Genomic DNA, 21,520 nt, shown 5'->3' with positions numbered 1-21,520 from the left:
GAAATATATATATTGAAATACAAATATGAACTTTACAAGGATCTTTTTATATCATGAAATTGCGTAAGCTTCGTTATTACGCTTGAGAGAAGTATAAAGTATATCATTTTGCTTATTTATCTCGCATAAATTACAGCTTCTCGAAAATTAAAATAATCTTACGTGACTTGATTGAAAAAAATAAAAAAAAATAAAACCAGTTTATATGTATTAAAGTTTCAATGCTTTTATGTCGCTTTAAAAAAAAATTTTAATTTTTGGTATAGTTTCTGCTTAAGATATGTAAACCACTTGGTAATCAATTCATCTAAAGTCTAAACGTTCACGAAGACTACACCTGAAATTATTAACGTACTGTACAAAAATGTTTTTTTTCGATTACTTAATTTTAGTATTATTTAGACCACATTACAACAATATTGCAGTAATATCTCTATGACACTACAGGACGTTACTGTAATATCACTGGAATGTTTCACGCTAATATAATCTTTATAACATAATTTTATACGTGTACGTAAGAATATGCAATTTATACAAATATATTCGATTTACGTGCAATGTATTTACACCGTGCACTGTGTCCCAGATAGAAGAATCTAACTGTGCACCAGTGCGTAAAGGACCGTGTTAAATAACTTTAATAAACTCTCGACGGAACTCAATTGATACGCTCGCGTGCAAAGAAGCGCTTCTACATCAAGACGACCAGCTGTTGTATTAAAGTAGCCGGCACGAATGGCATCGTTGCGTAGTAAATGTCAAATAAATACGTAAGATACAGAAAATGGAATAACTTTATCTATTATTTACACGCGTGTTCCTCCGTACTCTGATTGTATTCATTAGCGAGCACCAGACAAATAATAAAGATAAATTAATTAAGGATGATACCATTACCGATTTTATTTTAGAGGCATTCCTGAGATATAATATTGTTTTTCGGCTAAGCTTTTATATTGCTACGAAACATTCTTATGTGGGTAAGCTAAAAAATAACGTAGAGTTTTAAGACAAGAACTATTTTGTCTTTACAATGTTTGAGATAATAATAAGCGTAATGAAAAGAGTAATGATAATGGTATCTGCAGCAATAGCAAATCCGATGACTTGCACCAGTCTGATCTAATCACGTAATTAAAGCTGCTATGTATACAATACGTTTTATAAACATAATATTTTAACTGATAAATTACTTGACGTCATGATTATCATATTTTTAATTGAATTTATAATTTTAAATTTTATTGAAATGCTTATACTGCAATTTTCCACTTAAATATCTTGATATATAGTATAGCAGTCTTTATAACGCTGGAACAGAGCCGGTGCATATCTGTCGAAATTGCTGTCTATAGTACAATAAAGAGACTGTAAAAGGCTTCTTCCTATGCGCTGTCTGCAGCAGTTTAAAGGATTCAGCACGTCGATCGATTTCGTGCAATTAAGGAACCACATATGTTTAACATATATTAAAAAAGAAATACACGTGTATTTCTTTTCTTTTTTTTTTTCAAATAAGACTCGACAAGCTCTTTAATTGTACAAAACTGATCAGTTTCTATTGTCAAAATAATTATTACGATCTATTAAGTTAAACGCAATTTGAAATAATGGATCGTAACAGCGAATCGACTTCACGAGCATGACAAATAAAAATGACTGATTTGGGACAACATACACAGACCCCAGTACTTGTGGTAGCCACGTGAAGGATTTTATTACAGTTTTATATGCTATTTAAATATTAAATGATATACTTATGTATATGTGTAATTACGCTTGGACACGACATCGACATAGACTTGTTGGAACATCGTTACGTTAGTGACAAAATACCGAGTAGCGTAAGTAGCGTGTAAAGGTAATAATCGGTATATAATGACTAATCTAAGTTTTCCTTTATGAAAGAAGTGCTAGAAACACATTTGGTCTAAACGAAGGCTCTTGACTCGTATCTTTGTCTTACATTCCTACGCTACGTGTACCTGCTCTGAAATCTAGATAGATTTCGACCTCCTGCGAAACGCAGGAGAGTCGCTTCTATGTATATGGGAGTATAGCTTTACTGACATAATCTTGTTTTAGCGTAACGTCGCGGTAACGTCAGATTTCGCAGTAACTTATTTACAATTTATGGAGACGGTTAATCGCATTGTACGTATACTCTCGGTTATTCAAGACTGTTAATGTGAATGCGCTTCGTGCATTTTCGGTTTTTTTAATGCAAAAATAAATGAGCGACGATGTTAAATCAACGACATAATTACGTAGAAGATGATCTTACAGGCGTATCGTATCACACCTGATTTTGTATTGCGTGCGATATAAAGTAGTGATAATAATAATTAGTCTCTCTTGTTACAGCCAATCTGATATACCACCCGCAACTTAGCGGTACCTTTACAAGCCATTAATAATAAATTACTTAAGCGTACATTATATAAAACACACATATGCATGCCTGTATATAAATAGTTTCTATGCAATTTGACATAAAAAATTCAATAATTTAATCGTCGTGAAGATGCACCAAGAGATGTAAAAAAAGGGCAAAACTTTCATCTAAAGTTCATATTTTTCTCAGAAATGGATATGCAAGATCGAAATGCAAAACATTAATATATTGTGCGTATGACATATTCATAATTTCTTTACTGTATAATGATTCCAATAATTCGCATGAACACAAACAGACAAGTTTTTTTTTACTTATAAATATGCATATATATATCTCACGTTTATTTTTATTCTTTCTCCGATTTCTAAATATCGTGCTACAATAGACTGCCAAATTTATCATAGTATGCGCAGTGTGGCCCCTCGCATAAAAGTGTAAGAGATATTCTTTTCCTATCATAATTCTAGATTCGATTAAATTCGATCCTATGGTCGATCGGTCGTTCACTTTTTTCGCGCTGAAGTGACTGACATAAAAAAATATATCCAGCCACCTTCCCATTCGGACGATTAGTTATAAAATTACATTTTTTCCTACGCGTATATAGACGTTCAGAATCTCTAAGTCACACTTTGCTCGTATGTGACGTAAACTTTATTAACGTCGACAAGTCTCGTAAGTTTTATCAGTTATGTTAATCTTCCTAAATTTTATTTTCTATAGTTTAATGGCCACAGAAAATTATTCGCTCGTAACAGGCGACGCTTTTTTCTTAATTTTAAATGACAAAAACGAGACCTTTTCATTATTATTATTATTATTTTTTTTTGCTATTATTGCATGATTATAACTTAAATTGTTGTTTTTTGATATCTGATTTGCTTTGCATTTCTATAAGGACAATGACATTTTTCGTATTGTAACAGTTTGTAGATGTCACAGTTATGTGTGTAATGACTGCATATTAATTCGTTAGAAATGTGCTATAGAATTAATAACATTATAGTTGAGTTTTATTTCATTAATAAAATTAATGATAAAAATTTTAAGAAAGAAAGTTGCAAAGAACATTTTTTCTCACAGCTGCCACTGTTTATGATTTCTATTTTTATAACGTACTACATAGTGTTTTTGACGTTTTAGCATTATAATAATGTTAGTTGTGCACAAAGTTTTAAATTAGATAACAGGACATCTGCAAACTCCAATAATGTGTCAAATTACAATAAAATTATATACAAAAATGCTGTTAAATGTCCATAATTAATATAAATACATGTTCCCACGATATATATGTATACGTATACATATGCGAGCAAAATTATATTATGGATACATATGTAAGTTTTTCGTTTACCTGGTTTGTGCAATACATGTCCTTAAATTCAAGTAAGTAAATAATGTTAGATAGCTTATATATAAATGTCAATGAATTGAGCATTACGAATATGTATATACAAGTTCCTCTCTACATATTTATACACGCGTAATGTATGTACAATTGATGTATATAATTATTGAATAACTTATTGAAATAAGGTACACTTTCGCGATTTAATTATAAATTCTAAAAAACGAGAGTATAATTATTAGAATAATAATCGTAATCAATTAAACATATTTTAAAGGCGTATGTATAAAGATTTATAAAAATTGTTTGCGAAAATTGTATAATTAATAAGAATAATGAATAGAATAATCAATAATAATAAAAAATATAAAGAATATAACAAAATTCATATCTATACTGATTATTAATCAGATAATGGAAGCACTTTAATGGATATTTTTATATTCATCCAGAATTAGCTATTTAAACAACTAACTCATGCCATGGATGCTTGCGTAATTTTAAAATTAGAAAACAAGTTATAAATTGAGTTATATAAAATGGTGTATATAATAATACATCAACATTGCGCGTATCAAGGCCATTTTCTAAATATTTTAGCTAAATTGTCTATAACAATTCAAATTGTTTGTTAAAATAGAACATCTTTGTATGGCGGAGGTATACAATGAATATACCCTCTAAGAAAAAACGTTCGCTCTCCTTATCTCGATTAACAATTTGAAAATATAGTCCAGTCTTAAATCATGTCAATAACAAAATTATTGATTGTGTTCTTTTATACCTTTTGATACACAAGCATAAGTTATCAGTGGCAAATAAGCCAATCGTCTACGCTGGCAGGTTAAGAAAGAAATAATTATATAAAGCCCGATGACTGACAATATAGCTCGAACTTATAAACTTAGATATCTCAGGAATAAATACCTTTGCGACAATCCGTTTAAATTTTAAACATGATGGAATTGCATCTTTCAATTACACTATCAATTATACGTATACGAGTATAGTCTTATTTAGAAAGTCGCAAATATAATTCCAATATTGTTAATAAAATATGACCGTATCGTCGCATGGATACTTCTGCACTTATAGTCTTGTGTTAATCTACATGTGTGTCCTGAGATATTTAAATAAAAAAAAATCCTCCTTTTTTATATACAATTTCCTTTCCCTTCATTCATTCCATAATTCTAAATTTAATTTACGTGTCATGACGGTTTCACGCGTGTAACCATAATTATTACACAACCCACATTAATCTCTTTTATTATATATTACGCGAATGAAAAAAAGACAGCAAATCTTTTTTTTTACAATCGCAAATGGCAGTAACGTTGCGCGAAATGAAGTTATCTCATTACAGTTACACACGTCTACGTAACCAATGGCAGTATAAGTTTCAAATAGTTTCAGCGTATATTCTTCATCGTTTCTTGCACATATTTACATGCGAAATAAGATAATTGCTTTGTGCTAAAATTTCCTACTGCACTCACAACGTGAATGCGTTTATTAACTTGACGTATCATCGACCACTTGTACGTTGATCATTTACACGACGCGGTTATTACAAACACGTTAATTAATGGCCCATTAAATTCACACAACAGATGTGCGTATCGTACATTACACAGTACAAGATACGGCATGTATCATACGCGCGCATCGATGATATCCTAAAGAATGTCAGAGAAGAACAACGGTAACAAGTATATACGAATTACGTACCGTTTACCGAAGGTAATCTCGAATATGAATATGTCGTGTAAATACTTACGCAAAAGGCCAAATTATATACAAGTCTCTAACACTAAGCGACTATGTGTTGGGTCTCAGAAAGCTTCAACAAAACTCGCTGGAAATAGTCCCGTACGACCGGTACGTTGCTGCATACCCTTATACCAACCATCGTCGCGCTTTTTTTGCACGTATATTATGTCCCCCACGCGTAGCTCCAATTCGAACTCGCTATTAGGTGGATACGGTACGATACAACGGAATCTATACCCTGCGCTGAAATTGAATTCAATTATTATGGGACAATGAAGAACGTACAATTTTACGTTCAATAAGCGAAAGTTAACGAAAGTTAAACTCAAGATTTGGAAAACCAAATTATACATACCGCTCGCGCGATGATTGCTGCTTCATTTGCTTTCCCATTCCGGCGTCTAAGGAATTACTCTTGCGATGGTGATTTCCAACAGTCGAGCATACCATTGCGCCAGATTCATTAGATCTAATTGAAAGTAAAAGCCAATGGTAATAAGACTGCTTCTATGAATATTTTTATAAAAAAGTTTAGTGATAATTTGTTATGTAAATACAACAGAAAATATAAAACTATTGACAATATATCACATGGTTCAGCATCACACAAGCACAAATAAATAAAACACAGCATTTTGCATAGAAAATTATTAACGGAGGGCTATATGTATAACAAACGGTAAACATTTCATAGATTCATCACAATTATCACATCAATTTTTCGAACATGCGAAGTATCTGCAATCGATGTTTCTCTAACTAAATTATATAAAATAAAATTTTCTTTGTGCAAAAGAGCGTGCTATAATTTTGTGATGTATCAAAAACATTTGTGTACTGTTAGTTATGCCGTAATAAAAAAAATTTATAATGTGATCTATATATTTTTAAGCTTACCTTGAAATAAAATGCAGTTCTACCTTGCAATAAATTTCAAATATTGTATATATTTAAAAAATAAATAAAAAAATAAAAACGAATATGGTAGAATATTATAATTCTCAAATGCACAAATTGACTTACACATAAAACATGTCTTCGCCATTAAAATTAAGAATTGATTGCTTAAAAAAAGAAAGTATTAATTTGTAGAACAATTTAATATTGGATTAATTTACCATTCTATACGTTTTTACAAATGTAAATAATTATGGCATTGTTAAATAATTTTGTGAAATAATGTCGTTGATTTTCTAATATATAAAAAAAATATTTCTTTCTTATTAGCTAATTGGCAAGAGTTTAACAAATTTGTTTTCCATTTTATTTAAAATTACAGACGACTAACCTCTGGTTTAGTACCGATACTGGTAAGGAGGGTCTCTCCTTGTATTTCAATCTCTGTGAAGATGTGACGTGCCCTTGCACAGAGCCTGGACATAAGCGGTGTGGGTTGTTTGAAGCGTTTAATTCCTGTGTAGGTACCACCTGTAGCAATTGACTTGGACAAGACCCCGATCTGCGATTGTCAATTTGTTTCCACCCAGCCCATCCCAACACAATATTAGAGAAACATTTTAAGGCGTGCAGTTTGTGTCATGCTGCATAAAGCATGATAAAATTATATTATTCGTAGGTAGCTATTTAGCTACCATCTATTCTGCACGTGTGCATAATTATTGATAACGTAACGATCATGCAACGATCGAGCGATAAAAAATAAAAATAAAAAAGTGGCGTTTGTACTCAACATTTAAACTAACACATTGATAAACATTCATACGGGCACGTACAAATTACTTAACAATCTGAGATTATATAATGTACATAATAATGCATGTATGTGCATACAAAAATTAGCAGGATTAGTCAAACAAAATTGATTATCAAACGTGCAATTCGCAAATCAATGTTGTTCTTGATTTTTAAATTATAATACAGATTGCACACACACACATACATATTCAAAAATTTGGAGATAATTTAAACAAATTTTATACTCACCGAACGTGCATCGGATTGACGGAGTTACCATCGTCAAATACAGGATTATCCATCGAATACGTAGCAGGTGGAGGCGATTTAGATTTCTTAATATTAGTTAAACGCCGCATTAAAGAGACACATTTATCTTTCTTTTCCTTAGGCTGAAATTTATAAATAAATATATGAAAAGTTATTAGATTATTATATTATTAAAATAACATATATATAAAATATCTTTTATAAAAAATACCTTTTCTGTTCTCGACGCTATCGCAGTTGCATTCGGCGATGTAATACCACTCGCTACACGCAAAGTATTATTCGGGCTTCTGTTCATGTCACCCGTGGATGAGGAAGGAGCTGGAATGGTGGTAACGCTGCTGCAACCATTGTTAACACTATTTATACTTGCTGTCGGTTGTAGCGATGATGATGCAGTGATTTGTTTACCAGGGGAAGCTGAAAAGAAACATATTATTTTATTATAAATTAAGTCATAATTCAATGCAACATATTTTAAATACTTACGAATATTTGCCGTCATCACCGCGCTGTGACTGCGCCCAAGCGGGGTGGCAACTGCATTTTGGTCGTTGTGTCGGGGCGGACTAGTTTCTTGATTCAGTCCCTGATTCGACTGAGCGGCACCGTGCCAGGACGAAGACACAGTTGTCGTAGAAGGACTAATAGCGCGCGGCGGTAATTCAGGTGGTGGAAGTGTGCGAGGATTATATGGTTGCGGTGCAGGACCCTTACTCTTCGTGTACGTCACCGCCAAACGCGATTCGGTATTCGGTGGTGCGTTTGACAATGGTGAACTTTGATGTTGGCTCGGTGAGTTTGGAGATCCGCGACACAACCCACGTTGACATCTACTGTAAATATATCATTATTGTAACGTAAATTATCAAATTAATACAATAAATAAAGATTGTAAAATAAAAACGTACTTGGCAGGTGCAACGTAATTTCCAGGAAACACTCCACATTTCTGGGTACGATTGGACGTTCCCTTGAACCAACCGTCCTGACAGCGTTCTGTCACCATGTAAATCCCGCCTTTTCGTAATTCAAGCTCGTCTGCTTTCTGAGGTTTGTACGGATACAATGCTACATATGCTGCCGGTAAATGCGTTGCACCAGATGCACCTGTAGTTTGGCCAACAGGTATATTTTGCGACACCTGGGCGAGAACAAGATCACTGCTGCCACTTCGTCTGTGACGAAGATTGTGATCCGTGCTACTACCGCTTGTCTAGAATAAAAAAAAATTGTTTTTAAATTTAAAATAAAGAATTTTTATGATTAGGTCGTTAATCGAGTTAACAGCCGAGCAATTCATCGAGTTATAATTATAAAGAAATCGTCAGAAAAAGTGATTTCCTTACTTGTAAAGAGGAAAATGATTCATTTCCTCCGCTATTGTTGGCGTTATTCGGGGCACTGTCTACTGGAGGACTAAGTATTTCAGCACTATGCCTATGATGAGCATGTGCATGATGACCAGTATTAACGGCAGTGAAACTATGACGTTTAACGTTATGTCTGTTGCCAACCGCGGGTGGCGACGTCGCAGGACTACCAGGGCTGCTCGGAGCAGTACTGGAACTACTTGATGTAGTCGAACTGTTTGGGGTGTTTGGAGTGGTGGTCGTGGAGCTACCACCAGACGACACGTTTGAGACCGAATCAGATACCTGTATTACGCATTATAATATTAAAATATAAAATATATGTCTTATTTACATTGCAGATGTTTTAATTAAAAATATATACCTGTACTATTTGTGGTCGAGATTGACTTGTTGTTTGCACATTACGTGAGTGATCAGTTGGTATTAATGGGGTGGTTTCTTCGTTTGTCGGAGTTGGCGGCGCTACCCTTGACGGTCCTGGCTGTACACTAATCAAAACAAAATTAATTAATGTATGTTTATTAAAAAAAAAATTAAGTGAATTAGTTGATTAATTTGCTTACTTTGTTGAAAGTTTCATCAAAGCTCTAGCAACGCTATTAAGTTCGACAAAGGCTAGGGGAAAAATACCAATTCTGTCCAAGAGTTTACCTTCCGCCCAATTTTCATCTACTCTTCTGATAACGCTGATAACTTCACCCTGAAAACGATCACACGAAATTCACACATTTTATAATATATATATAAATTGATAACAGTATACTAATGTATGTTACTAAAAATCAATGTATAAAATTACCTTGTTAAAAGTTAGACAACCATCTTCATCATCATTTGTCATTCTAAAATCATATAATGCTTTACATTGAGGTACATGTGGTGTCAAAGGTGTCATCACCTAAAAATAACAATGATTAAAGTTGTAACTTGTATAAATTTGGAATAGTAGAATATTTAATTTGCAAAATAGAATTTGCATCATACCTGAACATACGACAAAGGAAAGACACCGTGATTATTGCCACATTCCCCAAAATACCAATTGTTATCAATTTTCTTCCGAAGAATGACTATATCACCCTTCTTAAAACTTAAATCACTACAAAAATAAACAGTAATATTTACAATAATATTAAATAATAAGACAGATATAAGTATATATATAAATGTGCAGTGTGATAATACATACCCTGGCACCTTGGAGACATAATCATAGATTGCTCTGCCGTATGCCTGGTTGTGCAAATGCACCTGCTTAGCAGCAGCATTGGAATGTCGCACTGTTGGCTCAGAACCAATGGTGGGTGCCAAATTACCAGTGACAATAGGTGCTGGAGCAACCTGGTGGCCTCCAAACAGTCTTTGGGGTACAGCAGTACCACCCGAAGACCTCGACGACGGCAGCGTGGACTTGGCTTGGTTTTTCGGCGCAGCATTTCGCATTCCTTCGAGAATGCGCATCAACAATACATTCGGCGGCAGATCGTCTACCTTGGCGTCTACGAGAACACGGCATTCCGGGCAACGTAGCTCGCGATGGGTACTGACGATTTCCTCCAGGCACTTTTTGCAAAACGTATGCTGACACGGTAGCACCTTGCTGGACGTGTCGAGCCGCTCCAGGCATACTGAGCACTCCAACAAGTCATTCAGCATGCACTCGTCCATCGTGAAGCGGTCTTTCGGTTCCTCGTGCACGCTAACCAATCAGTCGCTCTTAGTCGATCGTACCTACTCCGGAGTCCGGATTATTCGTTGCTGCGCTTGCACTTGCTTCACCGAAACCTACTCCCTCCCTCATCTAACCCTCCTAATTGTTCCTCTCTCTCTCTCTCTCTTTCTTGTTCGTCCTTTTCCTCTCGCCACTAGAGCCTTCGGTCTGTCTCTCTCAAGCACCCGCAACTCGTCGTCACGCGGAAAGAAACAGACGGTTTATCGGGCTGCAGTTCCGGCACCGTACGTTGCAGGAATTCAATTCGCTTTTGCTCCCTCCCTCCCGCCACTGCTTCTCTCACTCTCTTTCTCGTGCTCTTTATCCGCCCTTCGCGCTCGCTCGAGGGAAGGTGCGCTACCGCCCCGTCCCCGCCGTTCCCCGAAATACGCACGCTCGCTAACTCGAACGTTCAATCGACGGTTTGATTAACGATGTCTTGGGTGTCGCACGGCGGCGGCACGGCCTCGGCGCGCATCGCGGCTACGGCATCGATCAATCGCGCGTCCCGTCGATTCCGCTTGCGGTGTATTCGCGCACCTGCGACATCACCGTCCTCGTCGTGCGGCCCGACGGCGACGTTACCGCGACGTTGTCCGATCGTTGACTCCTTCGTTCACGCTGGTAGAGACCCCAACTCTGATGGCTAGTACTAACAGCATATTATTTGTTATTTTCAGCTGAGCTGACTGCATTAGTTTAGACTGTTTAGAGATTATCCCTCGAATCTTCATACGAAGGAAGAAGGATAACTATTTATATTTTTCTTATTGATTTGAAAAGAGTTAATTTTTGTTAAACACAATTTAAACATTTATATATATATATATATATATATAAATTACTTTTATTAAGGCTTTTCTTCTACTTTTTAGGAGATTCTTTTGCCATTTTTTCTAGGAGCATATATTCTTTCTCTCTCTCTTTTTTTTTTAATTTTTTTCAATAATTTTGCTTTATGTTCCATTTTTTATGCTTTCTTTTGTTTTTTATTTTCTTCCCACTCTAGTGTGTTACTGATTATAAAGACAACTGGAGTTGTAGACACTCGAGTCTGTTCTGTTGTGTTATTGCTCCGAGTGCACGTTGTCAGAAGAAAGTAACAGCTGTTATAACCTATTCTTGAATTAAAGACACGGTTTCTGGCCGTGAGATTCGTCGAATTTAACAATATGCAGGCAAGTAATTACATTAATCGAGCACGCCATTAATTTTTATATCAATAATATTAATTTTAAACATAAATATGAAAAATTGTGTATGATACAATTGCGAATTAACATCTTGTTTGTGTGATTTTATTCGATACATTTTGCGCTTTTTCTTTTATTGTAACGTTTTATTAAATCATATATTTACATTATTTAGGAGCAAGATATCCCGATCGATATTAACGCTGGAAAATTATTAGATTGGCTGATTAATCGCAGGCACTGCAAAAAAGATTGGCACACAAACATTTTAACTATCAGACAGAAGATTAATAATGCGATACAAAATATGCCTGCTCATGATGGCATTGCCTCGTTATTATCCGGCGCCTGTAAGTAGTATGAGTTACAGAGTTCTATTTAATTTTTCTGTAAATACTCAAATTCTTGATTAATTTTTTTTATAGATATAAATTATTTTTACTGTTTGAAAATTGTGGAAATTCTGAAAGAAACAGAAGCGGATACAAAAAACTTATTTGGACGTTATGGTTCACAAAGGATGAAGGACTGGCAAGAGATTTTGAGATCGTATGAAAAAGATAATGTATATCTTGCCGAAGCCGCTCAAATGCTTATGAGAAATGTTAATTACGAAGTTCCCAATATTAAAAAGCAAATACAGAAATTAGAACAATTGTTAACTGTAAATTGATTTATATAACGTACAATGTTGTTATATTATTTGTTAATTCTATCATGTTAATGCATATAAAATTATATTGGCAGGAACTGGAGAAGAAGGAAACAGAGTATAAAAAATCTGAAAATATTGCCCATACCGAATATAACACGCTATGCAAACAATTAGGTGTGACTGGTTACAGAACAATTAAAAACGAATTAATGGATAAGGTGAAAGAGTTGCCAGAGATTTATCAAAAAGTGGCGGAAAAGACGAAAAGTTTGGAAAAGGTAGTGGAGTTTTATAGTGCATTTGTTGAATTTACTTTTGGCCAGCAGCGCGATAGTAATTGCGTGTCTATAATTAAATACATCATAGGTTTGTAAAATTATTATTTTAAGAATGCATTTAACATAACGTTAAATAAAAAACGTATAAATTGTTACATATTATTTGTGTTTTTTTTTTTTTTTTTAAAGAAAAGGGAAACACGACGATGTTTGAATATACTTATGGAGAAGTCCCAATATCGATAACTGAGCCAGAATTGAATATTAAAGCGGATGAAGATGAAAGTAATGGGAGGCCTAGTGAGGACGTTAATGTAAGAATATTTTTTTAAGTATAATTTCTTTAGGTTTATAACAAAAGTATATTAATAGAAACGGGCTAATGTCGGACATGATTTTTTAAGTATTGTCGCTAGAAAGTTCAACGAAACGTCAGTTTTGGGTCGAAAATATTTGACATAAAACAAAGAAGTTCTAATTAGAATAGTCGAAAAATGAAATCGACGGTTTGACTTAACTTAATCTGAAAACTTATTTAATGTATATTTAATACGTTATTATCCCGGACATTTTTAATAGGCTATTGATTTTGGCAACTTTAATCTCGATGGGGAGATTGACTTTGGCGAAGAAGTCGATTTGGATACAGGAAGCGACATTGATTGGGGAGACGAAAATGTGGAACAACCTGCAGAAGAAATAGATTACAATATTTCTTTGGAGGAATCGGGTATAGTTGTAGAAGCTGTGGGTCGTGAAGGTGGCATGGCTACAGGATCCGAAGCGTACACAATATTAGATAATCCAATAACGAGATCCGAATTTATCAATCAATTATTTGAAGTATGATTTATAAATGTGCATATAAAAAATTGATTGCTCTATATTTTTATCTAAATATACATATATATATTTCTACAGCTGGAGGCTTTTCTGAAGTTACGTCTATACGAATTCAAAGGAGACGATAGAAACAACCTTCTCAGCTTCAGTCAGATGCAAGACGCTTCATCTATTCTGCAACTTTCTACTATAGAGACTACTCAGATTATGTTGGATAACGTTCAAGTTATCCTCTCCGAAATATTGCATAACAATGTTCAGCATTTACATAACATCAAACATTATCCAAGGTACAATTATTGTAATTAAATATATCGTTTTACGGATGTTTATATATCTCTGTCGTAGGTACGTGGATGCTGTTGCTACTACTTTGAAGCAGAAATTAAATTTAATTGATAGAATGGTGATACAACAAAAATCCATGCGACAGAAGCAAGATGACACGCAGGATCAAATCGATAAATTACATCCGCTATTAAAACTCGTTATACAAAGAACTAAAGAACTACAAACAGAGGTATGTCACTTTTGCTCTTGTAATGCTACGTTTTCAAATAATAAATTGTAATATTTTTACATTGTATCTAATTACAGATAGAGCAAGATATCTCTAAGAAGTACAAGAATAGAACGGTATATTTAACCGGAGGCGTAAGTATGTTGTAGGTAGACAATGGAAAACAAATTGGATTATGTCAAATGTAAATAATACCTACTATCTTAAATTAATACTATTTTTGTTATTGTATAATATACAATATAGTTCTTTAATTTTATATATTCTATAGATATTTTTTTATAGAACATTTTACTGTAATGATAACTGTTAATTTTTTATCTTAAATTATCTGTAATTTTTAGAAATAATATGTATTTTCTTTGGTACCCGAGAATTTAATCGAGTTTCGACAACTGATTTGTTTATGCGACACGTGCAAGTTATAAATTAAATCTTATGAGATAATTTATCTTAAAAGTCAAATTTTGCAAAGTACGAAGCGAATATTTTTGTATTTTAAAACATAGACTATGCTAACTTTTAGATTTGCTATTTATAAAATCATGAAGAGATTTTGCACGAGTCTCCATGGCGACGAGGTACAAACTGCTTTGGTAGTAGGGCAAGGATACCTTCTCAGACATTCGGCTAATGAACGATCGCATTCACACAAACGTTGAGCGCAAGATCCCGATCCTCCCCAGCTGCCGTGCTCAATAGCTGCGACAAAGATTTTATTGGACTATTTTATTTTATTGTTTTATTTACATATAGATTTAAAAAATTAATTGAGATGGTGAGGCTCTCTGCAACACGTACAAAGACTTTGCTGCATTAAAATTATTTCAATCTTTTTAATCCGCAAAGGAAAATGGAATGAGGAAATTGGTAAACGAATAATCGATAAACGTACCACAAACGGGTTTGTAACCGTGGTAACATCTCCAGTAATATGGTACGAAGTATTCCGAGAACATGAGACACTCTGTAGCATCGTAGCACCAGTCGTGCATCTTGCAGCACCTGTAACGCAGTACATTTTGTCAACTGACACTTGCTTTTTGCGAAAAAGAAATCGATAAATGTAACTTCATACAAACGGGTAACGTACTGATCGATACCATCGATGACGTAACCGGATCCCAAGAATCCGCAGTAACAACCGTATCCTTTGTAAGCCAGAGGATTACATCCTGTGGCGCACACTACCATGTTGTAAAGGTGTATCACTCCCCTTTTGATTCTCGTATGGCCCATCGCTCTTCCGCTCGCTCTGAAATCGTGTAATCTTCACTCCGATATTATGTATTCTTAAGTCATTATTTATTAAAAATTTATTAATAGAACACGTCTATTGAGTTTTATTCCGCGCAGTCACTCTCGGTACTTACGCGGATTGAGGCTTCGTGTTGTTCGTTGTCGCATTATTTGATAATACGACGCGCACGTGGACATCCTTATCGTAAATACGCGCTGAGGAAGCGCTCCAAGGATCACCGCCGTGACCGACATAGAGATTCTCTTGATTCCCATTTTCGTCGTCGCTCATATCGGAATAATCTGTCTGGCGCGTTCTGGCACCTCCAAGTATCTTATAAACATCTGGCATACCGTTACCTGCAGGTACCATAAGTGCTGATAGATCAAATAAATAGCGTTAGCAAAGAGAAGAGAAAAAGGCTGCATCAACACCTACGTAGAGTCATCGGCGATCTACAGTTATACGTAACCGTAGTTTGTCATACTTATATTAATTACAATTGCATTCATACGATCTTTATCGGCTGGAAGTCTAAGCGCGTTAAAAATTGACGGCTTTCTACAATGTTTTATTACGGCCAATACTTTGAAATTATCTCGCAACTTTCTATATGTAAAGGAGTCGAGAGTGTACTATCGATATCAGAGGAGATCTCTTTTTAATAATTTCATCGATTACTTCTACCAACAGGTCCGAGATGCATTTCCTCGTATTTTCCAAACCGTCTTGTATCTAGTATATAATCTAATCATCAAGGGTATTCGACTTCGCCTTGATTTAAACTCGGTTAGCGTAAAACTACTCTTATGTATCCCACTTGTGGCCGTTTTAACGGTTTCTCAACGATTTTCCATAAACGCCGAGGCAATTGCACAAGGGGCATCCACTCTTTGCCGAACGACCGTACAACGGAATACGGGAGCTATTTTCCTTAATTTCACTTTTTATATTATCTATCCTTTCTACTAGTCTGATGATGAGATACGCAGACCATCTCGGTAAATTTCGCGACGTCGAGATTATTTTAAGGCGTCTCGTAAATTCAGAACGGGAGAGAAAAATAAGTTACTAACTAAAAGAAACTTATATATCTCTCATTTTATTTTTGCGATAAAATTAAATTTTTTTTTTCCTAAAAAAAAAAAATTCTGTATCTTATCATCGGTTATTCAATAGCCATTTTATCCTCCTGAGGCATGTTTACGCAATTATTTTTAGTTATTTTTATTTCGTTAGCGCCATGTAAGCCTCAGTATTTATTTTACGAACTGTGACATTTTCTGCTTTTCAAGAATCACCATGAAAATCGAGTGCGCGACTAAATTGTAATTATTTTTATTAAACATTTTGCTTTTTTGTTCTAAAAAAAAAAAAAACATTTTTAACGATTCGTAGCTTCAAGGGGAAAAAGATGAAATATTATATTTATACATATATTTAATGACGCCCACGGTTTTTTTAATCGCTAATGAACTTGCCTAGCGATAATGTGCAAGCTACAAACAATACAACAGATAACGATTCGAAAAAGAATAACAGCAATAAAGCAGAGATGCATGATATCTCATTTATGTGATTACCGAAGATTAAGCGCATGGGAACGGAAGCAGCCAGTTTTTTTTTCCTATTAAGGTATCTTCGATCCTATCCGGATGAAAGTTCATTTTTCATCTCATCGAGAGAGATGATGTTTGAAAATTGGTTGGCGTCTCGCGGTGTACATATAAGTATCTCGTGTACAATAATAAGATACGTTTCCATATATGCGCACAGTCAGAGTTCAGCTGTGGTTGCTAACAGGAGCTGTCGTTGAAAATGTGCAAACGTCTCGTTTGCGTTTCTCGGAATTTAACGTAAGAGACCCACGCATTCGATACGAGATACGCTTACAAATAATATTTTTTTTTTGATGACACGATATTTTTGGAATTCTACAAATTATGCGGTAAGTTTGCGGACGCAGAGAAACTCTGTAGGTGTAACTATAAATTTCAATTCAAATGCAATCGCGTAATCGCAAAAATACGTGCAGTCCCTCACTTCAGTTCGCAATAATCCCTGGCTTGATGGAATTTTGCTGTTCCGGCTGCCTTAAGCGAAAAGTTCAATAATCATGGAAGGTAAATCAACAGGCAAATGAAAACCTTAAATACGTTACGCAACATTACACGACGAAAGTTTCAAAAGCAAATAAAAATTAATTCTTAATCGAGTCTTGATGGATTTCAAATCAAATCAATTCAAATTAAAATTTGCGTGTTAATAAAATATAATTAATGAATATTTTTAAACGCATTTTTTTTATCTAAGGTATTACGTAGTGAAAAGAACGGCATTTCTAATGACCGAAGCCGTAGTGATGTAAATGACGATAGATGTAACTAATAGAACTAGTATGAGAAAATATCGCGCTTAGGCTTCCGTAAAAAATTACCGTAATTATACGCACTTGTTGCGGTTAACGTTCAGAGGAAAATCGAGAGATTATGCATTGTTTAATGCTCGTCTCTGCGGTCGAAATTGCTCAACGACAAATAAATTGAGACCGTGAAACGAAACGGTGCGATCGAATTGCCAGTTTTAATGATTCCATCGTAACAATGATTGGCGTTATAATGCTTCATAACGTTAATTAGTCTTCGACAGTGGTAGTTTCAGTAATCAGCGAAATGCAATTCCTTTTTGCTCGCGGTTACCATGGCGCAGCCACGTAAAAATTTAATACGTTGATTTTCTCTCCCTTGAAGTAACGAGACGTGGGCGAGCGGAGCGTAGAAGTTAGGTTCAATCATTCAAGCGGGATTCCATCGCAAATATTCGATTTTCAGAAAAGAGATTTAATTAACAGAAAGCATAATATAAACCGCTGAAACCTCGCCTGCTCGAAATAAAATTTAACCTTAATATTTACTTACTTCGGAAATGAATTTAGCTCGCTGGTAAAACGTGCGGACACGCTCGAATGTTCCGACTGCTAAGGGAGAGAAATAATTTCGGAACAAATGAAAGGGCTTGCGCTCATTATTGAAGCTACAGCGTATAGTTCCACTCTGAGGTCTCATTAAGTCTAATTAATTATACCTTTGCGTTACTTTCGCTGTGAACGAAATTATCTCGGTTGAATGGTTGTCTCAGTATTGCCGTGCGAACCGACTTAATTAGACGCCGCTTTTGTCACTTCTTAAATCTGATTAAATTGTGTGTATATTCCTTAGAAAGTTTACGTGCGATATGTGGTCGTGATGTTAGATTTGATATAATAATTTCGCGAGCGCATGATTAGACCGGTAATTAAGCTTTTAGCAAGAAACCAGACAACAATGTAAGCACATTTTTCGCACGTATAATGCGTGATTTATGTTAACGATATTGGAATAATATGATCGCTACGAAGGCACGAGAAAAACGTTAATAAATTAATTTTATAAATATTTTTGATATACATTATGTTAATATTTTGTTGATTATTTATATAATGTTATTTTTTATAGTTTAAATTTAATTATTATTTATTTTTTTAATTATTATATAATTATTTTATACGTATAATATTTTACTTTTTACTTATGTGTATAAATATTATATTATTATTGAATATTTTATTACTTTTAAATATTTACTATTACAACTAAAATTATTGATTTAATACAATAATTAAGTCTTAGAATAAACTAATAGATAATTAATAAATTGCAACTACGCTTTTTAATTCCAAAAAAAAAAAAAACAAAAAGAAACGCTCGTCAATAATGACAAGATAAATCGTGCCAATTGTGCTCACCTCGAACGTCGCGGTTGAGCAGCGTCGCGAGCAACAGGATGACGCACAGGATCCTTCCGCGCGGACGAGACGATCGATCCATCCGTGGCGGATCGCGACCACGTGCGACATTGTACCTTTCACGGTACATCGAGACCCGTTTTCGCCGAGCAGATCGGGGCTCGATCCTCCGTGTCACCTGCGAATCATCCTTAGTGGATCCCGCGCGACAGCATTGTTCTCCACGTGTCGGCGCATCGGGGAAATTGCGGCAGCGACGGCAATAATAACAATAACGGCTACATCCAATTACCTGCAGCTTCTCCGTTTTCGTCGTCACCGTGATTGCTGATTAAACTGATTCGCGCGCGCTTTATGACGTAACCCGTGTAATTTGAGAGACCGCGAATCACCCACCATTACCACTGCCGCATACCAGTTTCGATTGCCGATGGATCAATTAACGCGCTCACAATGCGGTCTTTTCGCCGACGGTGTTTCCTCGGCTGAGGAACATTGACTGAAAACGCGGACTGATCATTATTATTCGAATAAGGGAGCAACCGGACGTACGGTTACTCCCGCACGGCACAAAGGGAGTTTCTCTCGCGTCGAGCCGCGTGGATTCTGCATTGAATCTGTGGAAATTCAATAATGTAGCTGCTTTTTGTATGCCGTTAAATGCGCACGACGCCGTTTAATAATAAATTAACAAGTTGCTTTTTTTTTTTTTTTTTTAAAGCGATTTCCGTCGCGGATTTACACGGCTTGCACGTTATTACACGGTGTTGTTTTGCGAACGAGTTGCATAAACCTCAGCGTTTTCCTAAAAACGTTTGTTATCGCGCGCGGTTTGATTCAGCTCGGCCGCGAAATATTTCCAAGTTCCCTTTTGTGCTGAAGAACGCCTTTCGAGAAACTTTATTTTAAGCTGTCGCGCCGCGATTTACTTCAAAGTTTCCCACATAGCGGAGATCAACTTCCGCAACGAGAGATCGACGGAGCACTGTTCTTATCAGGCCCGTTCCGTTGTCTTCCTTGGCGCAACATCTCCTTCCACCTCTTGCCAACATTCTTGAACGCACCACGTTCTCAGATACACCACTCGGTTCAACTCTGTGACCCCGAGAAAGTCCATCGGGAGCGTCGATTGTGTGCTCGACTCGAGGAGTGTGACTTGCTCGGTTCCCGTAGTCGCACTACCATGGTACTCTCTTTGGTCTAGCGAATCTCCGCGCTGTTACACTTTCGTCGGAGGAGGAGAATGAGAGAAAGATGGCCAGGCTTTTTCCATTGACCGCGCGTTGATCTTTAATCCTTTGAATAGCCCTCTTTCGCGCTCCAAATTCAAAGAACGAGCAAACGAAAGACTCCTCGCATTCCGAATTCTTGGGTATTTTTTTTTTTTTTTATTGAGTCGAATGCCTCCGCGTGAAATCGACGCCCGTAACGCCCGTTTATCGGATTTAACGTTTTACGAACAACGAGAGAATCATGCAACGTGCTATGAAATTAACTAATTAATTGCTGCAACTTGTCGTTGAATAATATTTATAGATTTACGTCGTTAAAATAATTAAATAAATAAATGAATATTGATCTCGTTATCTCTGCAAGTACTTATGAAGAGTACGGTTAAATAATAATTAAGTGATGATTTAATCATTACATTATGTTAAACAAAAAATAGACAACTCTTTAAATATTCATTTAAATTAATTTTTTACTAAATAAACGTTTACGATAGAATCGATGTAGGCAAGCGAAAGTTTAACTCGAGGTCGAGGTGCAACAGGTTACAGCTATTCTTACTTTAGTCTCAAACGTACCATAATTCACAGTCGAGTGTAATATGTATATTTATAATTCATTGTTACTTATGTGTTTATGAGCAAATATATGTACAAGACGGGACTGAGAATTTTTATGTGTCGTTATTAAAAAATCAAATTTTTACAAGACACTTTCCCACCCTTTTTACATAAATAGAAAAGCCTCCGTTCATCGTACAGTAATTTAACGATTAAATAATCCATTTTACTGCACCGCTCCATCATTTACTTTTAATAAATGTTCGTCGAATGCGCTGGAACGAACTTTTCCTTTAAACGCGCCTCGTTTCACCGGCAATAGCCGCAGCGAATCGCGGAGGAATGCGCGAGATTTTTTCACGCCCGGTTCTCCAAAGTCGAGCCGCGCCGATAATTCAGCCCATCGATCTCGGGTGCACGATCGCGGCGCGTAGGATCGGGATGCAAAGGAGGCTACTTTCTACATCCGGGCGCGGCGTGGGATTCTCTCGTACCCGCGATTTATCCACGTGCCCCGGGGCTGGGCCTCCGATCATCAGGGACATTTCGCGCCGCATCTTCTCGCGGGGATTCACGTCGTCGCCGTACGGTCTGGGAAATTACGGAAGAGGTATACTCACCGACTGACCGACTGACTGGC

The 21,520-nt window shown here is 35.7% G+C and overlaps 3 protein-coding genes across 6 annotated transcripts; 1 reads left to right on the top strand and 2 right to left on the bottom strand.

Moving 5' to 3' along the window:
• Positions 1-881: 881 nt before the first annotated feature.
• Positions 882-10,812, bottom strand: Posh (Plenty of SH3s). 3 transcript variants are annotated; one of them, XM_070656023.1, is made up of 13 exons: positions 10,056-10,812; positions 9,851-9,965; positions 9,666-9,764; positions 9,430-9,566; positions 9,228-9,354; positions 8,840-9,148; positions 8,402-8,706; positions 7,980-8,323; positions 7,702-7,910; positions 7,470-7,612; positions 6,814-6,984; positions 5,881-5,994; positions 882-5,768 (listed from the first exon to the last, which is right to left on the bottom strand). In XM_070656023.1, exons 1-13 carry the CDS (start codon positions 10,532-10,534, stop codon positions 5,588-5,590), a joined length of 2,733 nt encoding a protein of 910 aa, XP_070512124.1. In that variant the 5' UTR covers positions 10,535-10,812; the 3' UTR covers positions 882-5,587. The 3 variants fall into 3 exon arrangements, with proteins under 3 accessions (XP_070512124.1, XP_070512123.1, XP_070512125.1); XM_070656022.1 differs by having other exon boundaries at positions 7,980-8,326; positions 10,056-10,811; XM_070656024.1 differs by lacking the exon at positions 6,814-6,984 and having other exon boundaries at positions 7,980-8,326; positions 10,056-10,808.
• Positions 10,813-11,480: 668 nt separating this feature from the next.
• Positions 11,481-15,394, top strand: LOC139102270 (CDK5 regulatory subunit-associated protein 3). Its single transcript, XM_070656053.1, has 9 exons — positions 11,481-11,755; positions 11,946-12,120; positions 12,196-12,434; positions 12,518-12,791; positions 12,893-13,017; positions 13,283-13,546; positions 13,625-13,836; positions 13,895-14,066; positions 14,144-15,394. The coding sequence occupies exons 1-9, from the start codon at positions 11,750-11,752 to the stop codon at positions 14,213-14,215; spliced, it is 1,539 nt and encodes a 512-aa protein (XP_070512154.1). The 5' UTR covers positions 11,481-11,749; the 3' UTR covers positions 14,216-15,394.
• Positions 14,602-19,781, bottom strand: LOC139102288 (uncharacterized). Of its 2 annotated transcripts, XM_070656090.1 has the most exons (5): positions 19,091-19,781; positions 15,440-15,665; positions 15,160-15,321; positions 14,962-15,071; positions 14,602-14,768 (listed from the first exon to the last, which is right to left on the bottom strand). In XM_070656090.1, exons 1-5 carry the CDS (start codon positions 19,218-19,220, stop codon positions 14,602-14,604), a joined length of 795 nt encoding a protein of 264 aa, XP_070512191.1. In that variant the 5' UTR covers positions 19,221-19,781. The 2 variants fall into 2 exon arrangements, with proteins under 2 accessions (XP_070512191.1, XP_070512190.1); XM_070656089.1 differs by lacking the exon at positions 19,091-19,781 and having other exon boundaries at positions 15,160-15,336; positions 15,440-18,952.
• Positions 19,782-21,520: the final 1,739 nt, after the last annotated feature.

This window comes from Cardiocondyla obscurior, linkage group LG04 (genome assembly GCF_019399895.1).
Source record: "Cardiocondyla obscurior isolate alpha-2009 linkage group LG04, Cobs3.1, whole genome shotgun sequence".
Lineage (NCBI taxonomy): Eukaryota > Metazoa > Arthropoda > Insecta > Hymenoptera > Formicidae > Cardiocondyla > Cardiocondyla obscurior.
Note: the sequence above shows the minus strand (reverse complement) of the source record. Positions and strands in the feature narration are given on the sequence as shown.